We start from the raw sequence: 18,984 nt of genomic DNA, 5'->3' as shown, positions 1-18,984 counted from the left end.
GTTTTTCGTTTGGAACGCTTAGTATTTGAGATTAGTACCGAATGTTCGATACGATGAAACGGAACAAGTATATTCTCGGCGTGTTCATTTAAGAAAGCTTTTTTTACGGACGAATGTTATGTGATGCTTGCGCTTGTTTGTTTGTTGTGTGTATACCATATCGGGGTGTCCCTTAATTTAGGACGGGATCAGTGTCTTCCGAGGGATCTGGCGGTGGCGGGGGTACATTGAAGGGTTCCCGAGGGATAGGAAGTCTCCTACGCCGTCACACCAGTTTCAAATCACCTCAAGACAGCCCTACACAGATACAGCTTGTCATACAACATCCCGAGCATCCTTAGTAGATCGTAGAATGTATATCTACATTTACTCACAAAATGCCTCTACGTCGCTGTGTCCAAGGACTAAAATCTTTCAAAACATTAACGTCGATCTCATTTTTTATACGTTTGTTGCGTGTGTTTATTTTACCGACGATTTAACGTATACCTACAAATATACCGATATATACAATGCGTATTCGTATACGTCCACGAAATTTAATTTACACATCGTACGAGTATTTGTGTATCTTTTTGTCTGTCCGTTATTTTTTCGATTAGCTTTGTTTTATAATTAGCAGGACGTGTTCGCGTTGGAAAGTATGCTAATTAAGACTATTGTGAAATAGTATAATTCGGTTGCTGCGGTGTACGGTAGTAGGTATCTTTATTGCTTACGTTTTCTTTGTTTCTCGAACGTTTCATAAACGAAAACGACGAATATCCTTGAATATAAGACCAAGTTTATAATACACATATATCATAAATGACGAAGAATCACCGTCAGCTTGGAATCGAACTGAATTAGTGGTATTTACGATGATCACTGTCACACGAATGCTTGTCTACTTATAATAGAATTGAAGTACCATTAAGAAAGCAGAATAACGTCTCATGTTTATTTATAGGCGACGATGATAACAAACCTTATGTTGCGAAAGACATTAGATCTTAGGGCAAAGAACTAGAGAAAGAAGATACCTTCGTATCGAAAATGATAGTAGTCTTACGTTATCCAGATAGATATTTTTAGACAGGCATATTTTTGGCACAAAGTTTGATAAAATTTATGTAAGCGTTGCAAAAACTCTTTATATTCATACGGATATCACAGTTTTATATTCACAGCAACATGCGTTACACTCATGCATAACTTAACTTGTATGAACTCAAAATAACATTCACACTTCGCCAAGTATTATGGAAAGCTATTGTAAACTCTGAACAAGCTGTCTGTTTATTTTTCTCTCCTTTTTATCACTTTTATTTCCATTGATACATTCCAGTTCGCATGTATTGACATTCCCTTTGCATACGAGTTTAATATCTCTTTTCAGATCCTCAAATCGATATGAATCGAACCGAGAGACAGCTTGATAAAGGGTAATACTAAACACGATCAATAATAATTGGTCAAAAAAAAAAAAAACGATTACTATGCATTGTTAATTTCATCATTAAACCTTTTTTCGCAAATAAACGTAATGCTTTCCTAAAACATTTACTAACCATCTTCGTCGCCCTCATTTTATTTAGCCTTATTGCGAATAAGCGATGTCCAGGATGATACCGATTGGTATCGGAAAAATATTTGAACGTGACTTTAAAACGTACAGCGTGGCATATTGTACTTGCCTAACATGTGTCTACGTTACGCCTCCTTTTTCATATTATGTGTTTTCACGTTTTATGTATTTTGACGTTCACATGCACGAATATCTATGGAAAATAGCGATTTTATATGTATTTCTCCATTACAAATTGAATATCAAAGATCTGATTTGTTACGTATAAGACTTTAAACGTGTATTGCTTCAACAATTTATTAATTACGCATATAACGACTATATATATATATATATAAATACTTGCAATTTGAAAAGCAAAATATTCTTAATTTACTTATAACTAGTGTACGATACATTAACATTGAGAAAACAGAAAGTAACACTTGCAGATAGCATGTGACTCGATAGTCGTGGCCCATAAAAGTATATATTTCTCGAAGCATGATTTTGGCATGGCTAGATTATACGTATATTTCTGTATATATACGATAATTTTATTTTTGATGGATATACACATTGCACTGCATATCTTAAACGATGAATTTCATGAGAGATTGTACTTTATATAACGATAATGAATTATATCTCATTTCCCGTAAAATGGACATATTAATTTAATGAATATATAAAAATCGGATAACAAGGATATTTATGTCTTTACGAATAGCCAGATAGTAGTTTGTTGCAAGTCATCGATATTCTTCATAAAAGCAGAAGAAAACTCTCAATCAGTAAATAACTACATCTTAAAATTCGTTAACATATTTTGTAAGTTATATTGTCATTTAATAAATGTAACAATTTCTTATTTCTACTGACGTTGTAATTCTTTTCAGGGCTGTCGACGGTAAGGATAAGAAGAATAAGAAGAAAGGACTATTCTAAGTCGACTTCAGAAAGACAACGTGAAGAGTGAGCTTTTCTTAAAGTAATCGATAGTAATTTTTCTCCAAAAATATCATATTGATAATACGATTTCTTTAAGAGAAATTGGATATAAATTAACAAAAATAGTTTGTCTTGAGAAAGATTTACCGATATAGATCTCCCGGTCTATTCTACATCTGGCTTTTCAAAATTTTCATTTTCTCACGATAAGATATTTTACGATTTTTTATATCTTAGAACAACATTACTCGTACACATTTCGGAATCAGCAAAGATAAGATATGGCTCGGGAGATTCGTTAATTAATTAAAAGACAAGATAGAAATATGTGTTGCTTAAATCATGCAGTTGACGTGTGTACTGTGTATACCATTCGTATAATGTTTATACGACTGCCTCGGCATTCTAACAATTCTTTTACGAGCATAAGCGTGTTATGCTTTGAAGAGTGAAAATGAAAGTGTTTGTTCTGTCGTGTTTGCCTGTGCTTCTTCGCGCTTCCTATTAATGCCCAACAAAATCACACCTAGTACAATTCGATAAACAATAATTGTACAAAATGTAGACATAATTTCAAAGGACGTAATTTTCTTTAACAAAAGTGTTCAAAGGGATGCCGGAAGAGAAACAAAAGATCTTTGCTTTCTTTCGATCAATCTTCGTTTCTCACACTCGTCTATTTATGTATATTGTCTTTAATACTTTGAATATCACGATTATATGTCAATATTTATGTCGATATTTTAAATACGATAGTTATGTTAATATAGGTGTATAATATAAAAATATCAAGAAGTGTAAGATCTTAATGGCAATTCGTGGAGATTTAAGTGTCAAGACAAAATGGTCGAACGATATTCGCTCTTGTATCATACATTCTATGTATCATACGTAGCTGGAAGAACAGATTCGATTGAACATGAGTTTCTAAGTACTGTTGCACACCTATTATTTCTAGGCGGAGCGTAAAAATATCTTTCTCCGTGAAAGAGAAAATTGAATAGTGCGATACACTATCGACCTAACAAACGAAAGAGGTCTCTGTATCTAAAGCTAGCAATAAGTTATATCGATGTTTCTATTACATAATCTAAATTGTTACAGGATAGCGCATTTATATAATTATAAAGGGATGATGCTCACCCTAAGAAACAAATTGTATAAATAATTGTTTTACATCAATCATATACTTCCTTTCAGTATTCGCTTAATGCGAGTAACAGCGTGCTGCTTTATAACGTAACGAATTATCGAACACGATGAAACTTAAACGTAAGAAAAGAACAACGTTATTCGTCTTTTCACTCAACTCTCAACTCGCATCATTCTACGTCGGATCGTTGAATGTGATTCTAAATGAAGCAGTGGCCATATATATATACATATATAAATATATATTTATGTATAAATGAAATCGGGGAGATCGTAAGGATAAGTCCAATTCGTGTAAATTTAAGTTGTATCGATAACGAGACAAATCGGGTAAGATTAAATTGTATAAAATAAATCTAAGTGTATGCTGGAACGTCGTGATTCGAGACAGTGCGTTAATATTTGTTCGCTGCAAAATCAACGGAAATAGAAATTATTAAGTTACGAGCTAATTAAGTTTATTATCAAAGCGGATGGTAATCGAATTGATGCGGAATATGTACGAGAGAATAACCGTGCCGTCTCGAACCCGTCCAAGTATACGTTGGTATATGCAACAAGAATGGGCAAACCGTTTTAGCAGTAAGTTCCTTAAACTCTTTACGTCGCATATACGGTCAGTTGCGTTTCTTCCTTTTCCTGTTATCTATATCTTTTATTATCGGATACTTTGCAGAGGAGCGTTTCTCGCCAGATCAGAATCTTCGCAAAAGAGATCCAAAAGTTTGCCCAGTCTTGGATTTGTATTCTAAGCTAATTGAATTAATGGTGTGCCAATACGAAGAGAATAAGCATTTTATAATAACGCTAGTACATGATTCTTCAGTTTTTGTAAAATAAGATTCGTGCGATTTTCTCATAACAGACGGAGGAAAAAAGAAGTTTAAAAAAAAAGGATTTCGTCTCAATTTATTGGGAAGAACTACGTGTTACATTCCTATTTTGTACGGATTTTTCTAGGTAAAAAGACTCGACTCGTCACCTTGATCTTTTCTCGATGCCGACAATCCATTTAGAAGTTCAAAGCAAATCGCTTCGATCGCACGGAGAACGACACCGATAGTTTGAAAAGTTTATTAACAGAAATAATAAACGTAACGCTAAGGTATATTAGAACGATTTGTACTTGGAAACTACGTGAAAAGAGATACTTTTCAAAATATCGACGTGTCTGAAAGAAGAAAGAAAGAGGAGGAAAGAACGCTTAGAGATACAACCTTCTTCGATGTTAGAAACAGCAATGAATCTAAATGCGGACATTTAACAAATAATCGAATGATTCGCAATTTCTGCACTGAATAATATTAAGCTCAATAGTATAAAACGTCTGAACAGTATGCTCGTCGAGCTACGATATTTTTATCTAAACAGTAGTAAACATACATGACTCTCTCAAGGATAGAGGATGTTTCTTGTATTCAGTTCTGTTTCATTTTTTTTTTTTTTTTTTGTGTAAAAGAAAAAAAAGAAAAAAAGGGGGAAAATTATTTAAGAGGACTCGTTGGAACTTGCATTTTTTTTTGTATAAAAATTCCAATGAGGAAGACGTCGAAATCCGAAGTACAAACGCACATTCTACAGCGAAGATCAACTTAATGGAATCTAAGATTTTTAATACCATACGAGATTCAAATTGCAATCGATATTTTGTTGAAAATTTTCGTATCTATCTCTTCGAAGAACAAGAAAACAAGTGGAATAATCGAGTACTTAAGTTCTTACTTTTCTGAGAATGATGTTTCAGAAAGTTATAGCGGAAGATAAACTCCTTCGTGTTTCTAAGACCTAAGTATACTTCTCAATGATGAATAAAAGCAAAAGACTTATCTTATCGCTATTAAGGGTTTATGCATCTGCTTAGTTGACCAAATAAAAGCTGTTTATACATTTCAATGTTATATTACGCGTAGCTGTAAGATATAAAAAGTCGACGAAACGAAAGTGTATCATTTACTGTATGTGTACTCTAATCAGCAATGCTTATAATATTTAAATAGTTAATCGTCATAAATCACGTGAGTCATCACGATACACCGTCATTACACATATTATACGTATACGCCATACGCGAGGCACAACACAACAATAATAAAGGAAAAAATAAAGCGAAAATAGGTAAAACAAACGCGAATTATATTTTGCCGTGCCAGACGAAAACAAAGCTGCCGCCGCTATCTTGTAGAACTTATTGTAATAATAATGATATCCAGAAAAATATCGTATAGTACATTATTATTATTATTATTATTATTATTATTATTATTATTATTATTATTATTATTATTATTATTATTATTATTATTATTATTATTATTATTATTATTATTATTATTATTATTATTATTATTATTATTATTATTATTATTATTATTATTATTACTATTATTATTATTATTATTATTATTATTATTACTATTATTATTATTATTATTATTATTATTATTACTATTATTATTATTATTATTATTATTATTATTATTACTATTATTATTATTATTATTATTATTATTATTATTATTATTATTATTATTATTATTATTATTATTATTATTATTATTATACTTTAGGATTATGTATTCAGTAAATTATATACAAAATTATCAAACACTATGTTACTGCGTTTCGAACCCATCTTTCGTGCATTTTTAAATACTAAATTTGTTTTTCATTCCTATGCAGATAAAATTATGTATATATGTATTGTACGTAATACGAAATGCATCACATAAGGACAAAAAAAGGAGTGAACGAATAATTTCCGTTTTAGATTAGTTTACGTGTTGTCGATGTTACAATCTCCAAATCTTTCTTCGTAAACCTAAAGTGAACGTACCAAATAATTCGAGGTATGTGATTCGTTTCAACATTGATTCTTCGTAATTTCTGCTCGTTTTCTTTGCTCCTCCGAAAATTTCATTATTTCGACCAAAAAAATTTGTAATCCAATTTTAGGTAAGAAAGCCATTTTCATATAAAATTATCCCTTCGTTCGTACCAATATGCAAGACAACGTTCGTTCGTAACAAAAGTTTGGCGCATAATTTTACATCACAATGTAAGTATTGGAAAAAGAAAAGTAGAAGTCACAAAGAGGTAAGCGATTTTTAAATAAGTATACAAGTTTCTGATTACATATATTTCAGATTATAATGTTAAAAGAAACGCATAAAATTTGCCTGCATTATTGGCTCTTGAATTATTGATGTAAGATCGTGAACCCGATGTTCTTGTAATGTTAATTATATGTAGGAAAATACTCCATATGCAATTTTTTCGTTTCATATTGACAATATAAATTAAATACCATATGAGACTATTAAAGCAGACGACATGACGATTAAAACGATAGATGATATATACACTCTTACATCACAAAAATGCCAATCGTTTGACTAATATTTCCTTTCACTCTATTAATTACATCATATAGAAAAATATACTGATTACAGGTCAGAATTGTGTTAAAAAAGTGAAATTTCTACTGTTATCTAGCAGTAAATTCTTCCCGACTAGATCCCACCATTTGTTTCGATCGACCTTACTAAATATTCCCACTAACGAAGATTGATTCCAAGTGCTTATTTTCAATTGTATCATTACACTACGGCATATGTAAATGGTCCAATTCTTATAAATACAAATCTAATATCATTTCTATAAAAGTTACCATTTAAGACGACCCATCTATTGACCAGATCTATTCCTTTCCAGTATCCTATATTCTAACTTACATACGTACAAATACAATGTACAAACACAAAAAGTATCATTAAAATCGAAATAATACAGGATAAACAAAATATTTAAAAATTTGTCCTGTAATTTTCCGTCGCGGACTTTTTTTCAAATCGTGAAATGTAAAAATTAATGCTCGAAACATATTTGAAGGAGAATAAATTATCTTGCAATATGTAAGAATACATATGATATGAATAAATCAAATGTAATATATTCGTAAAGAAATCTAAATAAATGAATTTTTTATCCCCTCCATGTGAGAAGAGGGAATGTGACTGGTTGAATAAGCGGCGGCAGCAGCTCGATGAACGGCATTTAAGCGAGGAACGCCTGTTTGTAAATTTGATTTCTTCTAGTAAAATCGATTACTAAGTCAAACCTATAAGTGAGAAAAAAAGGTCAAACGAATTTCAAAGCACGTGATAAGAAGTTATTCGGTGACCGTAACTTTCACCTGTCGAGTTTCACTTTTAACCTGAATTCGTCAGTGGGTCTGTATCTAACAGTAAGTAATGTAGCAGTGTCCGTCCTCAAAGCACACATTTTCTTCGTTGCAAGTTGTCGACTCAAAACTACGAATGAAATTTTCAAAAATACTATCTGCTGAATTCTCGTCGTTTCAAGACTATCATTGCAGTCAAGTGTCAAGAAAACATTACATAAAGGTAACGATATTTGGGAAACGAGTTTAATGCATATTCTACGGTCAACCGGCATCACGTGCATTTTCGAGTACGAGAAAAATATACGTTTCCTGTATATTATCATGAGGATAGGACTTTAAGGATTGCTTCAGGAAAATTATATGTACAGAAAAATTTATATAAACTACAAAGTATATTACAACATCCGTCAAAATCGATCAATTAAAGTCAAATATCATGTGGCCAAAAGACGTTGGTATCAAAGCGATAGAAATATACTTTCCTGCTCAATATGTTGAGCAAACAGAGCTGGAACAATTTGATGGTGTATCTGCTGGAAAATACACTATTGGCTTAGGTCAGTGTAGGATGGGTTTCTGCAATGACCGTGAAGACATTAACTCTTTGTGCTTAACAGTTGTGCATCGATTAATGGATAGGTATGAAATAAAACCGCAAGATATTGGACGATTAGAAGTTGGAACTGAAACCATATTAGACAAGAGCAAATCGGTTAAATCTATTCTTATGCAGTTGTTTGAACCATATGATTGTACAGACATTGAAGGAGCTGATACAACCAATGCCTGCTATGGAGGTACAGCTGCTCTTTTAAATGCCATATCTTGGGTAGAAAGCAGTGCCTGGGATGGCAGACTGGCCTTAGTCGTTGCGGGTGATAATGCTGTATATTCTTCTGGAAGTGCTAGACCAACTGGAGGCGCTGGAGCTGTGGCAATGTTAATTGGTCCAAATGCACCTTTAATAATTGATCGTGGTGTAAGATCATCATGCATGAAACATGCGTATGATTTTTACAAGCCAAATTTAAAGTCTGAATATCCTATTGTAGATGGAAAATTATCGGTTCAATGTTATCTTAATGCATTAGATACTTGTTATCAGACTTATTGTAAAAAGATGAGGAGCAAGCACAATCACAATGTTACTCTAGATAGCTTTAATGCATTTTTATTTCATTCTCCATATTGTAAATTAGTACAAAAGTCATTTGCCAGATTAGCTTTTATTGATTTCTTAAACACATCTAAGGAGGAAGTATCTAAAAAACATCCAGAATTAGCGCAATTTCATGACGTTAAATTAGAAGACACTTATTTTAATAGAGATATTGAGAAATCATTTATGAACTTGAGTAAGCCAAATTTTCAGCAGAAAACACAGCCTTCTTTAATGATAGCAAATCAAGTAGGAAATATGTATACTCCATCTGTATATACTGGATTGGCCTCCTTGTTAATTAGTAAACCTATAAAAGAATTAGCAGGCTCTAAGGTGGGAGTATTTTCATATGGTTCAGGACTTTGTTCTACTATGTATTCATTAACGATAACAAACGAATGTAACGAAAAATCAAATTTAATGAAAATTATCTCTTCGCTCTCTTATATTAAAGAAGAACTTGATGCTCGTCAAAAAGTTTCCCCAGAAGCTTATACAAAGGAATTAGAATGGCGTGAACAGAATTGTCATACTGTACCATTTACTCCTCATAGTACCACTAAAGATATGTTCCCTGGAGCCTATTACCTTGTACAAGTGGATGAGAAATATAGAAGGACTTACAATAGAGTGTGAAGTTTTCCTTAAATAAGCTATTTGGGGCTTTTGTATCAATTATTGAATCAAAATCACGGTGGTGTATGATTATGTATATAATTTAAAAAATGAATTAGTCAATAACTGGCATAAAATATTTTTACCAAACAAAAATGTTCTCAATGCAACTTTCATATGCTGTGAAATGTACACTTTTGATTTTTAAATTTATTTATAAATATAAAAACTTCATTAATACAATTTATATAATAGATATATCAATTACTTTCGCAAAAATACCTCTGTTTATACATATATTTATTTATCATGTACAGTTTTTAATATATCTATTGTATATGTTCTATATTCTTTTTAATTAGCAAGAAAGCTACAATCATTGTGCTTTATTATATTAGAAATATTCATATGAAAATATGAAAAAAAACATGTACTTTTTAATTCATGTAAAAAGCCTTTAAAGAAATATTCCCTTTTAGTGCATTTTTGTTTAATATTAATTTATTAATTATGTGAATATTTATAGAAATAATAAAGAATTAAACACAGATTTTATGCACATGTTAAAAAAGTGCCTTAATAATATATTGTTTCTTTAACCTTTATACCCATGATGGATAAGAGCATCAATGAGTTAATCATGAAGTTGTTTCTACATTATGGCTATATATCCATATGTACATAGAGTATAATATACCAAAAGTGAAATGGCTTGTATGTAAAAAGATAATTCAATAATTTTATTGTTTTTTTCCATGCATATGTAAGTCAACTAGTATGTTAACTACAACAAAATTTTCAAATTTTGATATATTTTGTTAAAAAAGTGAACACTTGTACTTTATGCATTGTAATTCACAAACAAATATTTATCTTGTAATACCTATATATATATATATATATATATATATATACATATATATTAATAAATAACTCATATTATTTAATATATTGTTTAACTAATATCTTTTTAAATATTTTTACTTTAATTATATGATAGATAAATGTGAAGTACATCATATACATTTTATTTCAATAATTTCGATATTACAATAACATTAAAAAAATAGTACAATAGCAAATTTTTTCTTTAAAAAAATATATTAGTATAATATTTGTTCTTTTTGAGATTCATTTCATTAAAAATAAATACGTGCATTAACTTTTGCTACATTTATAAATAGTTGAAGTATATTAGTGTCGCTGAATATTATGAAATCTAAGCATTTGTATTTACAAATGTATACCTTTAAAATACTCAATCTTAAGTCTCTAGTAAAATAGCAGATAAAGAGAGAATAGTAATTTTTCAAATTAATACAAAATCCATAGTGAGTTCCTGTTCCATAATCAAATGGTCACAAAATACTGGCTTTGTAGCACAATTATTACTATTCTGTCATTATTAACAATATAATTAATTTCTTTTAATATCACATTATTTGGATAGTTATAAAAATATTGTACTTTGTTTTTTCATTTTATATACAAATTTAGACATAGTAAAGATATGTATATCATTTTTTTATAAACCACTACCTAAAATATTTTGTATGGACAACCTGAACAAGAAGACAGTTTTCTACTTGCACCAAGTCTAACAACTTCATCTTCATTAGCATTTATTTGACGATTTTCATGTCTTCTCTGGAAAGAAGTAAACATATGCATTTCTTTAAGATTATATGATACGTGATTACGAAAACAGTATGTGTTTACTTATATTTTATATTTTTATATCTTTTTTTATTATATATTTTACATTTTATATGCTTACTTTAAGTTCTGCTGCTAGGTAGAAAAATACAGAATCTATATTGGTATTCTCTTTGGCTGATGTTTCTACCACTTGTAACACTTCAGGAAGATATTGACAAAGAGCTTCTGCTTCTCCTTTCTCAACCTCTCGTAGACTTTCTAAATCACATTTGTTACCTATAAGTTTTTTATTTGTTAATATATAGTATTCAAAGCATAATTAAAACAAAATATATGAACAAATCTCACCAACTAAAATTAATAACACATGTGATGAAGTATACCTTCGTACTTCTTCTACCCAATGTTGTAGGCTTAAGAATGTAGATCTCTTTGTAATATCATAAACTGAAAGTTATTTAAACCATTATAAATATTTCTATAGTTAAGTGAACAAAAAGGTAGAAATAATATCTCTCACATACCTACAATAACACCATTAGCAGATCTATAGTAACTTTGAGTTATTGTACGAAATCTTTCTTGGCCAGCTGTATCCCATATTTGCAACTAATAATAATGAAATATCTTTAAACATTTTAAATGATTTATATATCATTATATATTAAGTGATATATATATATTTTATAAAAAAAATTATATTACTAATTTGAAAAACATAATGTAACAATATTTGTTATGTATTATAATATATCTGTTCGATTTTATATAATTAAAGAAAAAGATATTATCAATACCAGTTTGTACAAAATAATTCAAGCTAAAGTGAAAGTTCGCTTTTAACAAAAAATTATCTATTCGATCTCACATTCCCATGTTAAATTATATTTATTTAAATAATATTATATTAAAGAAGCTATTGAGCTCTCTTCTTTAAAATTTATATATAAATTACTTGTAGGTTATAAATGTCAAAAAAATTGGAGAAATATAGCGATATTGATCATAGATCAAATAAACGTACCTTAACTTTCTTGTCATCGATTAGTACAGTCTTCATGGAAAAGTCTACACCAATTGTGTTTCCATGCCTCTCGATAAATGTACCAGATCGAAATCTTTGAACAACACATGTTTTTCCTGTTCCACAATCGCCAATGAGCACAATCTTGAACAAGTAATCAAAATTTTCATCGTTCGTGGCCATCAAATTGTCCGGATCGCGGTTCGACATTTCTTTCCTATCGTCGAAGTAATTTATCAAATCGACGACACTCTTTATAATCCGCACATCCAGACCTACCGACTACTTACGCCATTGTTTCACTCAACTCGTAACTCCACCACTTTATAAATGTTCTTATAATTAGTGCAGTTGGTACGCGTAAGATATTCATTGAAACCGGATTCAAACATTAGATTTCTTTTCTTTTTCAATCTAACCTGTTATGCTCCTTTCATTTTATAATTACAAATTCACCAATTTTTTATAAAAACAAATCGTTTCTGATGAAGTTTAAGGTACAATATATTTATTTTATTTAAAAATTAGTAGCATTGAGATAATAAAATGATGTAGATGGTACATATTACTTTTATTATCAGGAGACATTTTACTTCAATAAGATGAACATAGGTATTTTTTGTATTTATTATAAATGTACTTTCACATAAACACAATCTATATCTAATTAAATATAGTAGGAATTAAAATAACAATTACTGTCCTGACGTGAATTTTGAAAGGCCTTCTAATAAACTAACATACGCGGTATGTTCGTAACTTGTACTGAGCTCAACCAATTTCTCTGCAAACTCGTTTGAAATGCCTTTCTCTTCGAGATAATTCATCAGTAAGTCATATAGATACTGAAAAATAAATATTATATATATTTCTATAAGCATATATAAAAAGAAACATGAAATTAATTAGATAAGAATTTGTAGTAAATCTTTGTCACATTCTCAAGTATTAATTTTATCAATAATAAAATTATTCTATGTGTGAATGTTTTATTTTTCCAAAGATCAATAATCAAATTGGTTACTAGGTATTCCAATTTGTACTCAACACTTTGGTTTATTTTTTATAGATACATATAAGCTTACTATAGAATATATGTCATTACTTACTCCATCAATAATTTCACCAGCAACTGCATACACTTTGTCAGAATGTTTTCCTGTATATAAAGTAATTTCATCTATGCCAAAGATGTCATCTGAAATTAAATTCATTTATGAAAAACGCATTCATCTAATTATACAATAGTACATACATGTATTGCTATAAGTTAAAATTCAATGTTACTTACTATAATTTTCATTGGCACCTGATGCACCAGGTTCATTGTTAAAGGAACAGGTGAATCCAAGAGTCTGATTATCTCTAACTATATCAACTGTGAAGGATGGTTTACTTTTCATATCACCAATGTCTGGAGTATCACTAGTCATTTCAATTTCAGGTTCAGAATCAGAGTCGACAGTATGATTTATGTTAAACGAGATTCTAATTCTGTAAAAGATAATTTGTAGTAAAAGATGAAATGTATTTTCTACTGAAAATAGTTTATCATATTTTGTAATAATATAGCATCATTAACCTATGTTAAAAGTTCTCTTACATTTCATTATCTTGCTTCTTTTCCAAATTAACATCTGCCCCATCAAGCGAGACTTTAAATCCATCTAATTCAGTGGGAATAGTTTTTAATTTTTGTGCATTCTTTTCTGCTATGATTTCTTCAGCCAAAAATTCTACAAGCTCCTTCTCAGCTATAAAAAAAAGAAGGAAATAATTATGACAAAGCGATAAAACAATGAAAATATACTTAATGAAAATATTTCAGTCCTAAAATAAATAAATATAGTATATAAAACTTATATTATTAGTAACATAGATATATCATAATACAAATGTATAGATGTTTAAAAATACAATTACTGAAATTTACAACATATATGATTGATTTATATGACGATGAAATGATGAAATAAATTGCGATATAATGTACCCTTCGTATGAGAATGCCTGCAATGACCGAAATTACAAGAAACACTTGGATGCTTAAATAGTTTTGTCGAAGCGATAGGTGTGACTTGGAATCGTCGAGAATTGTTCCACAGTGTTCTTAATTGATTACTCGCTATCCCTGTAGTCGAAGTTGACGAAAACAAATTTTTTATTACCGGCGAACATAGTGTTTTCTTTATTATTCCGTTCATTTTAATGTTCATAACTAATATCGGTTTTGTTCGAATCGTATAAGTATACGCACAAAATGCTTTTCCGACAAACCGAACACGAGGTAGGATAAATAGCACTGTCACGAATTAATAAACTATATAGTCTACCGTCTCCTTGTAATTTTTAGAACAAACATTTGTATGGTGATTTCTAGTAATTTTCTGTTCGAAGTGAAGATTGGAATTATCACATGTGATGTCGCCCAAAAGTAGATTGTCATCATGTTATTAATTCCTATAGTCACGACAGCGCGCGCTATCTAAATATTCGAATAGCTTACTCAACTTAGCTTTTAACTTCATAATAATAAAGACAACCTTACTCGAAATAAATTTTAATTACGCTAGCGAAATACTCGACTAGATTAGATGATCACTGAAATAAGGAAAAATTCATAAACAGGAATGCAACTGGAAACAACAAAAGGAGATAATTGCAACATTGCGTGTTTGCTCGTTTCTTCCACCAAGAAACATCAAGAACTTTTCGACGAACAATGTAGCCTTTGACCACCACAGGGCCTTATTTTGAGTGTCCATTTTGCTGCTGAATGATCTTTCTATTCATCTCTAGTATAAGCTCTATGCTATCTTACATTGATATATATTCTTGGTTGATATCGCAAAAAAATAGTGGGAAACGTACAGGAAATACCTCAGTAGAAATACCGCCATAAAGAATATCAAATACAATACGTTGTGTGATGTAGATATATCATTAGCTTTATTCGACATTTTATAAGTTAGTATCATTGTTTTAAAAGATGTATTCACTTACGGAAGGAGCATTGGATGTAAGTTTAGATATAGTATTTGTATTTTATGATACAATTGTGATGCAATTTATTTTATCTGATTTTTAGAAAATCATGAACGGGATCGAGGTCGATAGGCCGATATTGCAAATATTGGTAAATAAACTATGTCCTCCGTCTAATTTGCTTTTAGACTGAAATATCTCATTTTCGAATACGATAATTATTTATAGGGTCACAAGAAATTATCTAGTTCAAATAGTGGAGAACGTTACAGACTTCTCGTATCTGATGGAAAACGAATAAATTCATTTACGATGCTTGCCACGCAATTAAATTCAATGATAACCGATAATGTATTAACAGAATTTTCCATTTGCCAAATAAATAGATATGCTATAAGCGTGGTAAATAATGCTGGCAAACAAAAGTATGCAATAATTATTTAATAAAGGATAACAAAATTTTATTAACAATTCAACATTGAATTCTTTTTATTTTAGACGAGTAATGGTGATATTAAGTGTTGATTTAAAAGTTGCGGGTGATGAAGTTGGACATAAAATTGGTAATCCAACAAATGCTGATGCTGATGGTGAATCTAAACCAGCACAAAGTGTACAGTCTGCGCAAACTACTTCACAACAGCAAAGTAATACACACTAACTATGAATTAGTACAAATCATATCAATAACATGTTATTTTAGTATTTTATTATTTAGGTAGCTTGGTGTCAAAGCATAGTGGTCAACAATCTTCTACCAGTGATATATCCACAATCCCAATCGTTGCATTGAGTCCTTATCAAAACAGGTGTGTTTAATTTTTCATTCTTTTTAAGTGTCACAGTTTTTTAATGTGCTAAATAATCTTTTACATAGGTGGGTAATAAAGGCACGAGTTGTCAATAAATCTGCCATTAGAACGTGGAGTAATTCACGTGGTGAAGGAAAATTGTTTTCCATGGATCTTGTAGACGAAAGTGGAGAGATTAGATGCACTGCATTTAGAGATCAGTGTGATAAATTCTATGATATGATTGAGGTAATTAGTGTGCTATTGTATGTACTTTATAATGTTGCATCATAATATACATTTTTTGCAGATTGGGAAGGTTTATTACATTTCCAGAGCAACTTTAAAAACAGCAAATAAGCAGTTTAATAATTTAAAAAACGATTATGAAATGTCTCTAACTGGCGATTCAGAAATAATTCCATGCCATGACATTGGGGATAAGATTCCAACTCTTCAGTTTGATTTTATACCAATAAACGATATAGAGCAAAAGGAGAAAAATGATATAATAGGTAAATATTGTATTGAAATGTATACTATTTATATATTATATCATAACACTTTAATCTATTATCTATTAATCATAACACTTATTTGTTGCAGATATTTTGGCTATTGTAAAATCTCGTGGTGATTTGCAGATGTTAGTATCACGAACTACTGGTAAAGACATGAAAAAAAGGGATATTAATCTCATTGATGAAAGTAATACTATGGTAAAAATTTTACCTGACTAAATTCAATGAATAGAAAAGCTTTTATAATATTACATAAAATGAGATTTTAGGTAACGCTTACACTATGGGGAACACAAGCTGAAGAATTTTCAGGAAATGATAATCCAGTTTTAGCCATTAAAGGAGCTCGTGTTGGCGAATTTAATGGTGGAAAGAATTTATCTACTCTCAGTGGAACTGCTGTGCAGATTGATCCAGATATTCCAGAAGCACATAGGTGTCAAAGTCATTAATAGATGTCTCAAACTAATATTGTAATTGCAAAAAATCTTGGTCTTAGAGTAATACTTTTTATTTTAATATAGATTACGAGGTTGGTTTAACACAACTGGATGTCATGAAGAAGCAAAGCCACTTTCAAGAGCATTTGGAAGTGCAGCTCAAATGTCTCAGGCATTGATCACAATTGGCGAAGCAAACAGTCAGATAGATAAAAAGATCGGTCCGGAAATATTTACGGTGAAGGCGACCATTAATCTTTTACGCACTGAAAATATTTTATATAAATCGTGCCCTAGTGAAAACTGCAAAAAAAAGGTAATTATTATCTCGTACTTTATAAGTAGATATAATAAAACACCATAAATTAAGAGATTGTATTTTGCAGGTGATAGATCAAGCAAATGGCATGTACAGGTGCGAAAAATGTAATAAAGAATTCCCTAACTTCAAATATCGTTTACTTGGAAGCGTAAGTGCAAAATAAATTTTGTTTTCATCTATTTACATGCAAGTCAGATTTATTAATATTTGACATTTTTGCAGCTAAGCTTGGCTGACTGGACAGATAATATGTGGGTCACAGCATTTAATGACGAAACAGAGAAAATTTTAGGTATTACAGCTCAGGAACTTGGAGAATTAAAAGAAAATGATAACGATGCTTACCTGGAAAAACTTGGCGATGTAACATTTAAAAGTTTCATATTTAAGATAAGAACGAAAATGGAAACATTCGGTGTAAGTTGACTCAATGCAATGATTCTAATATTTGTAATTATTTACCGAACCGAATTATTTACAGGATGAAAACAGGTTAAGATCAACATGTATTGATGTATCCCCAACTGATTGTAAAGCCTACAACGAAGACTTAATAACCAAACTCAAAGAATTAACTGGTATTGATAGTATTTAAAGTTATTCCATTCCTGATAATATTTTCTAGAGTTGCGCACGTCTGAGCTGTTTTTGTTTGAAAAAATATCAGTATATTTTTATATTATTAATTAATCCAATAATAATTTTTTGATATTTCATTACATATTTTTGTAATTCAATAATTCCTATATTTAACAATGTTAAGTATACTTTGGAAAACGTAATTACCATAAATTACTCTATTAATTTTTCTACATAAATAGCTATAAATTTTAAGATATTAAGAATTTAGTAAATATTAAATCTATTACATACATATTTATCATAACATGGTCGTGCTGCTCATTAAACTAAGACATGTTAGGCTTTGCTAAATAATTACGGTGTTTAAAAACGTGAAATCGTGTTCCAAATAAACTTATATGTAGATAATGCAAGGTAATATAATGCACGTGTTCGGCACGATTCATTAGAATTATTATGTAGCAGCGTATTATTGTTTAACAAAGTCATCGAAGCTATGAGTATATGAAATTACATATATGCATTTTTGTTAAAGTTACGCATGAATGAAACCAATTTAGTTAAAAATATCATACAAACGTAATTGCTTTTAGTCGGCATTATCAGTCGTATCATCGTTGTGACAGCAAAGTATTATATGCCAGTCTTCGTTGATACTACTAGGCAGTAAGACTAAGAGTACTTATAATAATGACAACATTACCCTAAACGTGTTTATAATGATGTTATGAATGAATAAACTATATCATGTATAAATGTGTATGTATATACATATATATAATGGTATATATATATGTTGAATCATCACCTTTTAAATAAATTTACAACTTAAAGATTACGTAATATTCTTATCGTACAATAAGAATTAATTCGTTAATGCCATTTGTATTAACAAACATATAAGTCACTTACAATGAACTGTATCTGTTAATACATATAATGATTAAAAAGTAATTGGAGTTTATGAATCATACTACTTGAATTATTCACCGTCTGTCGAATTGCCCACATAATTGCATAACTATAGTAAACAGCATGATCATTTTAAGTA

The 18,984-nt window shown here is 30.0% G+C and overlaps 5 protein-coding genes across 16 annotated transcripts in view; 3 read left to right on the top strand and 2 right to left on the bottom strand.

Annotated features, from left to right (window-relative positions):
* Positions 1-5,864, top strand: part of LOC100649291 (septin-7) — a 40,618-nt gene extending 34,754 nt beyond the window's left edge. For 7 of the 9 annotated variants that reach the window (XM_048406043.1, XM_048406044.1, XM_048406042.1 and 4 more), the window contains one exon: positions 182-2,478. In XM_048406043.1, the coding sequence (XP_048262000.1) occupies positions 182-341 (160 nt within the window). In that variant the 3' untranslated portion in view covers positions 342-2,478. Of the gene's footprint in view, positions 1-181 lie in introns of all 9 variants that reach the window. The other 2 variants (XM_048406040.1, XM_012308946.3) reach the window with 1 other exon arrangement.
* Positions 5,865-7,731: 1,867 nt separating this feature from the next.
* On the top strand, positions 7,732-9,845 carry LOC100649840 (hydroxymethylglutaryl-CoA synthase 1). Its single transcript, NM_001308307.1, is given in 1 exon segment — positions 7,732-9,845. A coding segment is annotated over 1 exon segment (1,362 nt). The 5' UTR covers positions 7,732-8,268; the 3' UTR covers positions 9,631-9,845.
* Positions 9,846-10,782: 937 nt separating this feature from the next.
* On the bottom strand, positions 10,783-12,720 carry LOC100649729 (ras-related protein Rab-43). 2 transcript variants are annotated; one of them, XM_003395756.4, is made up of 5 exons: positions 12,293-12,720; positions 11,793-11,877; positions 11,617-11,715; positions 11,387-11,544; positions 10,783-11,256 (listed from the first exon to the last, which is right to left on the bottom strand). In XM_003395756.4, the coding sequence occupies exons 1-5, from the start codon at positions 12,500-12,502 to the stop codon at positions 11,149-11,151; spliced, it is 660 nt and encodes a 219-aa protein (XP_003395804.1). In that variant the 5' UTR covers positions 12,503-12,720; the 3' UTR covers positions 10,783-11,148. The 2 variants fall into 2 exon arrangements, with proteins under 2 accessions (XP_003395804.1, XP_020718647.1); XM_020862988.2 differs by having other exon boundaries at positions 11,387-11,526.
* A 124-nt stretch (positions 12,721-12,844) lies between these two features.
* On the bottom strand, positions 12,845-14,614 carry LOC100649532 (complement component 1 Q subcomponent-binding protein, mitochondrial). Its single transcript, XM_003395754.4, has 5 exons — positions 14,286-14,614; positions 13,896-14,046; positions 13,584-13,786; positions 13,402-13,490; positions 12,845-13,137 (listed from the first exon to the last, which is right to left on the bottom strand). Exons 1-5 carry the CDS (start codon positions 14,506-14,508, stop codon positions 12,988-12,990), a joined length of 816 nt encoding a protein of 271 aa, XP_003395802.1. The 5' UTR covers positions 14,509-14,614; the 3' UTR covers positions 12,845-12,987.
* A 401-nt stretch (positions 14,615-15,015) lies between these two features.
* Positions 15,016-18,689, top strand: LOC100649172 (replication protein A 70 kDa DNA-binding subunit). Of its 3 annotated transcripts, XM_003395751.4 has the most exons (13): positions 15,019-15,311; positions 15,381-15,428; positions 15,506-15,702; positions 15,776-15,924; positions 15,996-16,086; positions 16,155-16,317; positions 16,379-16,583; positions 16,675-16,787; positions 16,859-17,025; positions 17,114-17,345; positions 17,416-17,499; positions 17,574-17,768; positions 17,833-18,689. In XM_003395751.4, exons 1-13 carry the CDS (start codon positions 15,282-15,284, stop codon positions 17,944-17,946), a joined length of 1,788 nt encoding a protein of 595 aa, XP_003395799.1. In that variant the 5' UTR covers positions 15,019-15,281; the 3' UTR covers positions 17,947-18,689. The 3 variants fall into 3 exon arrangements, with proteins under 3 accessions (XP_048261992.1, XP_003395799.1, XP_020718861.1); XM_048406035.1 differs by lacking the exon at positions 17,833-18,689 and having other exon boundaries at positions 15,016-15,311; positions 17,114-17,344; positions 17,414-17,499; positions 17,574-17,710; XM_020863202.2 differs by lacking the exons at positions 15,019-15,311; positions 15,506-15,702 and having other exon boundaries at positions 15,383-15,428.
* Positions 18,690-18,984: the final 295 nt, after the last annotated feature.

The sequence above is a fragment of the Bombus terrestris genome, chromosome 5 (genome assembly GCF_910591885.1).
Source record: "Bombus terrestris chromosome 5, iyBomTerr1.2, whole genome shotgun sequence".
Classification (NCBI taxonomy): Eukaryota; Metazoa; Arthropoda; class Insecta; order Hymenoptera; family Apidae; genus Bombus; species Bombus terrestris.
The sequence above is the reverse complement of the archived record's forward strand: the minus strand, read 5'-3'. Positions and strand labels throughout refer to the sequence as shown.

Excerpts from the sequence above, each read along its gene's own strand:
- LOC100649729 (XM_003395756.4), bottom strand. The coding sequence starts at position 12,502 with ATGTCGAACCGCGATCCGGACAATTTGATGGCCACGAACGATGAAAAT. Across the intron at positions 11,716-11,792 it reads TGCTAATGGTGTTATTGTAG|TTTATGATATTACAAAGAGA; the intron begins GTATGTGAGAGA and ends AATAACTTTCAG. Across the intron at positions 11,545-11,616 it reads TGTGTTATTAATTTTAGTTG|GTAACAAATGTGATTTAGAA; the intron begins GTGAGATTTGTT and ends AAAAACTTATAG.
- LOC100649532 (XM_003395754.4), bottom strand. The coding sequence starts at position 14,508 with ATGAACATTAAAATGAACGGAATAATAAAGAAAACACTATGTTCGCCG. Across the intron at positions 13,491-13,583 it reads AGGTGCCAATGAAAATTATA|ATGACATCTTTGGCATAGAT; the intron begins GTAAGTAACATT and ends ATTTAATTTCAG. Across the intron at positions 13,138-13,401 it reads CTGGTGAAATTATTGATGGA|TATCTATATGACTTACTGAT; the intron begins GTAAGTAATGAC and ends TTTATTTTTCAG.
- LOC100649172 (XM_003395751.4), top strand. The coding sequence starts at position 15,282 with ATGTATTCACTTACGGAAGGAGCATTGGAT. Across the intron at positions 15,429-15,505 it reads GGCCGATATTGCAAATATTG|GGTCACAAGAAATTATCTAG; the intron begins GTAAATAAACTA and ends AATTATTTATAG. Across the intron at positions 17,026-17,113 it reads GATATTCCAGAAGCACATAG|ATTACGAGGTTGGTTTAACA; the intron begins GTGTCAAAGTCA and ends ATTTTAATATAG.